The sequence below is a fragment of the Chiloscyllium plagiosum genome, unplaced genomic scaffold (assembly GCF_037043375.1).
Source record: "Chiloscyllium plagiosum isolate Xiang-an unplaced genomic scaffold, Cpla_swu_hap1 HiC_scaffold_5, whole genome shotgun sequence".
Classification (NCBI taxonomy): Eukaryota; Metazoa; Chordata; class Chondrichthyes; order Orectolobiformes; family Hemiscylliidae; genus Chiloscyllium; species Chiloscyllium plagiosum.
Genome location: NW_028270143.1, coordinates 59,058,848 through 59,067,801, shown reverse-complemented (window position 1 = coordinate 59,067,801; position 8,954 = coordinate 59,058,848). Strand labels below are relative to the sequence as shown.

At 43.4% G+C, this 8,954-nt stretch overlaps 1 protein-coding gene across 2 annotated transcripts in view; it reads right to left on the bottom strand.

Moving 5' to 3' along the window:
* The window catches only part of LOC122549908 (tensin-3), a 439,923-nt gene extending 436,780 nt beyond the window's left edge, over positions 1-3,143 (bottom strand). Inside the window, exon 1 of one of the 2 annotated variants that reach the window (XM_087987222.1) lies at positions 2,765-3,143. In XM_087987222.1, coding sequence (XP_087843348.1) covers positions 2,765-2,944 — 180 coding nt within the window. In that variant the 5' untranslated portion in view covers positions 2,945-3,143. The remainder of the gene's footprint in view (positions 1-2,764) is intronic. The other variant, XM_043690124.2, reaches the window with a different exon arrangement.
* Between the last annotated feature and the right edge of the window lie 5,811 nt (positions 3,144-8,954).

The window sequence follows — 8,954 nt, the reverse complement described above, 5'->3', positions numbered from 1 at the left end:
AAAAAAGGTTCAAGCTGGATCCACTACTTTTCGCCATTAATATAAATGATTTGAATGTAATCATAAGAGGTACAGTTAGTAAGTTTGCAGAATTGGAAGTGTAGTGGACAGTGAAGAAGGTTACCTCAGATTGCAACAGGATCTGGATCAGAGGAACAAATGGGCTGAGGAGTGGCAGATGGAGTTTAATTCAGATAAATGCGAGGTGCTGCATTTTGGGAAAGCAAATCTTAGCATGACTTATACACTTAAAGGTAAGGGCCTAGGGAGTATTGGTGAACAAAGAGACCGTGGAGTGCAGGTTCATAGTTTCTTGAAAGTGGAGTCGCAGGTAGATAGGATAGTGAAGGTGGCGTTTGGTATGTTTTCCTTTATTGGTCAGAATAGAGTACAGGATTTGGACGGTCATGTTGCAGCTGTACAGGATATCGGTTAGGCCACTTTTGGAATATTGCGTGCAATTCTGGTCTCTTTAGAAGTTTAGATTACTTACAGTGTGGAAACAGGCCCTTCAGCCCAACAAGTCCACACCGACCTCTGAAGAGCAACTCACCCAGACCCATTCCCCTACATTTACCCCTTCACCTAATACTACGGGCAATTTAGCATGGCCAATAGGCTGGGGATGATTTCCCTGGTGCGGAGGCTGAGGGGTGACCTTATAGAGGTTTATAAAATCATGAGGGACATGGAGATGGTTCATAGACAAAGTCTTTTCCCTGGGGTTGGGGAGTCCAGAACTAGACAGCATAGCTTTAGGGCGAGAGGGGGAAGATATAAAAGAGACCTAAGGGGCAACTTTTTCACGCAGAGGGTAGTACGTGTATGGAATGAGCTGCCAGAGGAAGTGGCGGAGGCTGGTACAATTGCAACATTTAAAAGGCATCTGGATGGGTATATGGATAGGAAGGGTTTGGAGAAATATGGGCCAGGTGCTGGCAGGTGGGACTAGATTAGGTTGGGATATCTGGTCGGCATGGATGGGTTGGGCCAAAGTGTCGGTTTCCCTATGACTCTAATTAGAATTTGTGGCCTTAATATAGTGTACCTCATTTCAAACAAATTCAGAAGTCACATGACACCAGGTTATAATGCAACAGGTTTATCTGAAATCACAAGCTTTCAAAACACTGTTCCTTCATTTGGACTTCACCTGACGAAGGAGCAGCACTCCGAAAGCTTGAGATTTCAAATTAACCTGTTGGACTATAACCAGGTGTCATGTGACTTCAGACCTAGTTTGCCCCAGTCCAATACCTGCACCGCCACATCATTTTAATCAAAATAATATGTTCCTTGTGCAAAGAATATCATGTTTTCCTTCACATCTTGCACATCATTTGATTTATTAAAGTACTACAGAAACAGGTGGCTCAGTGGTTAGCACTGTTGCCTCACAGCACCAGGGACCCAGGTTCAACTCCAGCCTCAGGCAACTGTCTGTGTGGAGTTTGCACGGGTTTTCTCCAGGTTCTCCGGTTTCTTCCCACAGTCCAAAGATGTGCATGTTAGGTGAATTGACCATGCTAAATTGCCTGTAGTGTTAGGTGCATTAGTCAGAGGGAAATGGGCCTGGGTGGGTTATTCTTCGGAGGGTTGGTGTGGACTTGTTGGGCCAAAGGGCCTGTTTCCACACTGTAGGGAATCTAATCTAATTTTATGGACTTCTTCTGGGAAAAAGAAATGAAATCAAGCTTAAACATGGCCTCACTAAATAGGGAAGACACAGGAGTGTATAAACAACCTACTCTTGTTCCTATGATCCATAAACAGCAGCAATTAGTTTCGAGGTGAAGACTTAGAGTAATTCCTGCAAGAAGTAGTCAAAATATTGCATTTATTGATCAGAGAGGTTGAGACATACCCTGAATATTAAACATCACAGTTACATTTCCAACCATCCATAAGCAATACATCAACAGAATTCCAAATGAACTTCCACAGTTCACCGCCAGCCAGTTATGTATCCAAGGGTTTTGGAGACACAATCAGTGGTTGATTTACCAACACTGGCTGGACATATTAACGAAGATTTCATCATGTGAATTCTAAACTCAATAAGTGCCTTTCCCTCCCTAAGATTTTAATAACTAACAAATAAAACTTCTGAAACAAGGTTAAACTATAATTTTTCTCCCGTGCTGTTGCAGAGATTTGCTTTTAATTCTGAGAGATTCAAAGGCAAATTTACAGAGCTGGAACTGTTAATAGGCTGTTAGAAGGGCTCATGTCCGAAACGTCGATTCTCCTGCCCCTTGGATGCTGCCTGACCTGCTGCGCTTTTCCAGCAACACATTTTCAGCTCTGATCTCCAGCATCTGCAGTCCTCACTTTCTCCTGGAACTGTTAATAGGCTATTTGCCTGTCTTCAAGCTTGATTAAAGCCCTGAGAGTTCTCCAGTAGATAATAATACTTGATCTTTCACGAAAGAAAACGTTTATTTTGCCAATATTTTTTCTAAACCTTCTGAACCTTCAGCCAAGCTTTGTGTAGGGCTTAACATTATAAAGCGCCAATTTCACTTCTGAAATTGTTGATACTGTTCTGCATCACATGACAGGTGAAGTGTGTTACAGTGCTGAACCAGGAATTTATGGTCACCATATGGGATTGGAGTATTTATTTTAATTGCAAATATTATAACGATTTAAAGAGACAAGACACATGTGCAGAAAACGTTGTTTCAGACCCGCGTAGAAACAATGTCTAAACTGTATGGGAGGAGAATGCACACTCACACTGACTGCAATTAAGAAAACTCACCACAAAGATGGAAAGTTGTTCTCCTGGATGCTTTGGGACGGTTTCCCCCTGGCTGCCAGTCAGATGAAGCTGGTGAAAGAGCTTGGAATGAAAGTGCATTTCCTCAAAATTGCAGAAAACCACCAGACAAGCGGGACAAGCAAAGCGACTGCTCCAAGGGCGCCCTGCAGCCTCCTCCATGATTGAAGAACTTGTACAGATCTCCCCTGAAGTTAATCGGCGTTTACAGCAAGGGAATTCACTTCAGCGCCAAACTGATGCCACAAGGCAGGCATTCGTCAGGCTCAGCTTAGAGTCACTCCCCAGCGTGTGTGCAGCTTTCCCTGGAGTTTGCCGTGTTCTTTAAGGGCTGTGTTGTTTGGTAAATCCCCAGGCTGCGGGAATCGCCACAAACTGCGGTACAAACAGGAAACCAAAAAGGAAGGGGGAGGGGGCCTCAGCTGCAGCTTCAGTGGAGGGCTTTTCTCTCTCCGCCTTTCTTGTTCAGTGAAATGTTGTTTGGCGGGTGACAGGTGCAAAGGGGGGTAAAAGTGAAGCCTTTGCCCCTGAACAAATGGAGGGGATGCTGAGTGAGGAGATCACACTGAAACTGTGTTGCTTCTCCAGCCGAGAGCTGCTATTGTGTGGCTCCTAACACAAGTTCTGCTGTACTATTCCCCCGGAGCACACAACGCATCCCGTGTTATCAAAGAGAGCAGCCAGCGTTAACTAGCGCCTACACGCCGTCCCTTACCATTTATTCCTGGCGTATTCAAGTCATAAAATAGGAAAGTAACTGAATCGCGAATCCAGACCTACAGACTGCAGTCTGACAATTTAACAGGTTTTTCGACAAAATATAATTGCGTTATTCCTGCTGAACTACTGTCAGTTATCAGACAATATCAGTATACTTGTAAAACATTGCGTGTGTTTGGTTAAATATTCCAGCAGCATTTGGCAAATCCCCGCATTTATGTCCAGGTCTACCATCCTTGCACGGTCTCGCCCTTCATTAAGTGTTCCCAGACTCCTGAGACTTGCCCTCTGGTTCACAAAGGCTGATACTTCAATCATTCCACGCTTTGTCTCAGAACGTTTTCCATCAGAATAAAATCCCTTTGCCCAGCGAGACTTCAGTTCCCCTCTGGCCTCTAAAATAATTACAGTTGCTGCCCGTGTGAGAGGAGTTATTGTGCAAATTCTTAAAATATACATATGCAAATTTAAAACAGCTCAAAAGTGATTAATTCTGTCGTCCAATTTGATGGGTATGTTGTGTTAGTTGCTGTATCAGAGCTGAAAAATGTGTTGCTGGAAAAGCGCAGCAGGTCGGGCAGCATCCAAGGAGCAGGAGAATCGACGTTTCAGGCATAAGCCCTTCTTCAGGAATGAGGAGGGTGTGTCAAGCAGGCTAAGATAAAAGGTAGGGAGGAGGGACTTGGGGAAGGGGTGTTGGGAATGCGATAGGTAGAAGCAGGTTAAGGTGAGGGTGATAGGCCAGAGAGGGGGCGGGGGGGTGGGGGGGGCGGAGAGGTCAGGAAGAAGATTGCAGGTCAAGAAGGCGGTGCTGAGTCCGAGAGTTGGGACTGAGATAAGGTGGGTGGAGGGGAAATGAGGAAGCTGGAGAAATCTGTATTCATCTCTTGTGGTTGGGGGGTTCCTAGGCGGAAGATGAGGCGCTCTTCCTCCAGGCGTCGTGTTGCCGTGGTCTGGCGGGCGATAGAGGAGGCCAAGGACCTGGATGTCGGAGTGGGAGGGGGAGTTAAAGTGTTCAGCCACGGGGCGGTTGGGTTGGTTGGTGCGGGTGTCCCAGAGGTGTTCTCTGAAATGTTCCACAAGTAGGCGGCCTGTCTCCCCAATATAGAGGAGGCCATTGGTAGGGCTCATGCCCGAAATGTCGATTCTCCTGCTCCTTGGGATGCTGCCTGACCTGCTGCGCTTTTCCAGCAACACATTTTTCAGCTCTGATCTCCAGCATCTGCAGTCCTCACTTCCTCTTAGTTGCTGTATCACTTTGTAATTAATAAAAATTCTTAGAAGCTAGGTATATCCTTGGAGTCTTTGGATTGTATTTTCTGATCTATTTTCTAACCAATAACACATCAACACAAATAACATTTCACCAAATATCAGAGGGATTTAAATATGTGGCAGGGGGGTGGGGGGAGAGGTTCAGATACTTAAATTGTTAAAACCTGGAGATCAAGGATGGAAAGAGTGCCCTTACTGCAAACTCCTCATGTGATTGTAATGGAGGTTTTGAATTTTTTTAAAGGGATGGACTTGCCAATTCAGTGTGCACTTGATTGTATGGGTATGTATAAAGAATTAACCATGCAGGTTTACTTGAATATGATAAATAAGGAGTTAAAAGTGTTAAAAGACATCCTGACTTCCAATTCTCATGGAAAACACATACACTTGAGCAAACATGCAAAGAATCAAATTACAGACGTGAACCTTGACCAAATTTAAGTTCAATAAAACAAAATAAGAATGAGTTCACCGATTGTAATTGGGTGTCTGCTTTGGCTGTGACTCTCTGAAAGTGTTGGTCCTCTGACAAATTGAGCTACTGATGTCTCCTTCTTCTAGAAATGCGACTGTGGAACCACCAAAGTCTTCCTTTAAAAGTTTTCCATGAGGGACATAGACACAACCAAACTCTGTAAACAGTGTGCTGGTGTAGATGGAGACCAAGGGCGGGTGCACAAAAATTGGTTGGTCATATGACTTTTCTCTAACCACCATCAGAAGTTCAAAAATCCATTGCATATTCCAAAGTTCCTAAGAAAACCAAAGTACTTTAATCAAGCAATTAATTTCAGAATTGTTTATTCTTTCATATAAATCTTCATGTTTGATAAGATCGGACAGAAACTATTTATATCTCTGGTACAGTCTTCATAAACTATGTTGAGAGTGTGTTGCTGGAAAAGAACAGCAGGTCAGGCAGCATCCGAGGAGCAGGAGAATCAATGTTTCAGGCTGGAGCCCTTCATCCGGAAAGTTTCTTCATTAACTATGCTTTTCCATCTCAATGGAGTGAGGTGTGATCTACAGAGTAATGCACTTAGCAGCCTAACCTGAACCCAGTCGCTGCAGCTTGCTTCCCTGGGTATCCATCTTGGTCAACATTCTTCACCATCTCAGGGCACCATGCTCAGTGACTGCCTGCACTCCCCATCCATAAAGGTTGGCACTGGACAAGCAGCAGTCTCACTGCATCATTAGGGTATATCGCCAATTCATTTATCATACTGTTCGCTATATTTCAATACTGCACTTTGGACCACACTGGCACCGTTCATTGCAATGCTGCTGCCAGGCCACATTGTGTGCAGGAACAAGCAAACATCTTATCCATCAGCATTGGATGCATCTCTGGACTCTTGGCTTGTCTGCTTAGCACTCACTCAATTGGAGCTTACTTCAATACTCACAATATCTCTGTCTTGCCTTTATGCACATTATCACATAATTAGGGAATTTATAGCCCCATATTACTCTGCCTTGTAGGGTATAGACAATGGAAGCACAGAGAAATGGAGCAGGAATAGATATGCCAGCAAGTCTAGCATCAGCAGCAACCTCCAGCAGCGGTTGAGCAGATGCAGCAGAAGGTCTCCTCAGGATGTAGAGGAGCTACAGGAAGCCCAGAATATATCATCCTGGATGCCATTATCTCCAGCTGGGCAAAGAGCAATGTGCTGTGGAGTGAGGGATACCATCACAGAGCTCTCATCTGCTAAAGCAGGACCTACAAACTAAATGAGGGGGTGGACAACCTAACCAGGTGGCCTTGAAGGTGACAACTGTGCTAAACCTTTATTCAACTAGCTGCATTTAGGGACCACTGGGATCTCTCTATCACCCACTCACAAGTGATATCGAGGCTGTTACCAATTTATGCAACACCATTTCATCTTACTTTCCTGAGAAGAGTTAGTGCTACAGGTTGGGCAGCAGTTTTGCCAACTCAGCTACCTGACTTCTCCCCGTGTGAAAAACTGTTCATAAGTTTTGTTGTGCATGCCTAACAACTCATTTAACCAACAAAGAAGGGTTCCATTCAGTCAGTCTAAAGGTCATCTGTGATCATCAGTGGAACATCTTAGATCACTGTCTCATAACCTAGTAGCTATCAATGATGCAAATATCCATGATCACTGTCAGATTCCTATTTCAAGGAATGGATATCTGACATGGATAGTTGCTGGATGACAAGGGCTGTCCTCTGCAACTATTAGCTAATAACTCTACATGACTGAGGCTAAGCATAATGCAATGCAGCTCATTCTTCCACCAGGGTCAGTGTGGGGCAGATGATAGGTCTCCTAAGATAAAGTTCCGATGCTTGGTTGATCTCGGGGGACCTTGCAGGACAGTATTGACAGAGTATAGTACTGCATGCGGTGCTCTACACAACTGGAAAAGACAAAAAGAAGACACTGAAGATCGAAGAGAGCAGCAGCAATCTTCTTCTGAGGAAGATGGAGACATTGAGAGCTGCAGGAATATCATCTTCAGCACAATAGAGCGATGCAGTGTCAGCAACAACCAACAAGACAGGACATAATGAACACCGACTTCCAATAAATCTGAATTGGATGAAGTCAACATTCATTGCCTGTTAAGTTATTGTTGATTGAAGAGCAAGCAGCTCCTGTTCATCCCAGAAGCAAACGCAGTTTTTCTAGTTTATCTTCACTTTTCCTATTTTCACTTTGTCTTCACTTTTCCTATTGTTTAATAAAAGTTTATGTGAATAACTGTTGAAGACTTTACAACAAGTGATGCTCTCACATTTAGCAATAATAAGGTGTTAAATGATGCTGGGCATAAGGGAAAGAGTAGTATGGTGTCATACAGGAAACTGACCTGATTTGGTCTAAGGACAGAGAACCTCTGGAGATTAATTCTTGTTACTGCTGTAACAGTTGATCAAACAGATGATAGTGGAAGTGGCAATATATTAATGTAATCTTCTATTTTCAATAAAGTGTCATGCATTCCATCCATATGCCTTCTTTATTGTTTCCCCCCCACATCTATCATGAGGAGTGTCCGTGGCTGGCAGCATTCGAACCAGTGCATATTTGGGATTTAAATATGGTGCCACAAATACCTTAAGATTCCAGCAGCAGTGAGCACGTCAGTCACTGATGAGTGTGAGGTAGCATGAGTATGGCATTATATAATGACACAAGCAATTAATAATTGTGTGAGATAATTGCTACAGCTTACTGAGGCAAACTCTCCATAAAATCCCCCATATTGGCACTTAGCTAATTTTCAGTAACATTCAGCCCCATGTGTATTTTCTTTTTCAAAATGAGGACATTCAGCCAAAATATGACTGTGGACGTAAATTCAGTGGCTGACAGGAAATAGTCTAGTGAACAATTCTAATGAACCTTTGTGGCACTCCTTCCATGGGAACAATGTGTTTTCTGAGATAGGGAGACCAAAACAGTACACAGTACTCTGGATGAGATCTAACAAAGCTATAAAAGTTAAAAGGTATACAAGTCAGTCTCTCTGGGTCCTTTGTGAAGACTAGACAGGAGAAAGTTGATAGTTAAGAGGTAGGTTTCAAAGTTCTTAGTTTTGAAGGTTAGTTGAAATTCTTTTGTCCTGATTTCTTTTGGCAGTGGCTGGCTAGCAGCACTGACAGCTATCCTATAAAATTGATGAAGGCTAACATTTCATCACTCTTCCTGATAGCTAGCCGTACCCATGTCAGCTGGATGGACTTTAAATTAAGAAATACATGACAAACTTATCTCAGACGGAGAATATAATGGGAGTAAAGGCAGCAGTCTGCGCAACACACGTGTTTTGTGGCTTGTCCATTTAAAGTACAAGAGAACAGGTTAAAAGCCCATTCATTGTCAGTTTATTGGAGCTAGTGGAAGAAGGTGTGCCAGTGAGCTGAGGTGCTCTCAAGTACATGGCTGGTTCAAAGAAGATGAAAACACGAGTAAGCCATTCAGCTTGTCAAGCCTGCTCCACCATTCATATCATCCTCACAACCCTTTACACCACTGATCAACTAAAATTTATCACCCTATCTTCTGAGTTAGAACATTTCTCATCTTGATTTTAAATGTCTTTTGTCTTTTGTCCTGATTTCTTTTGCCAGTGGCTGGTTAGCACCACTGAAAGCTATCCTATAAAATTGTACTCAAATCTTGTGATAAAGACT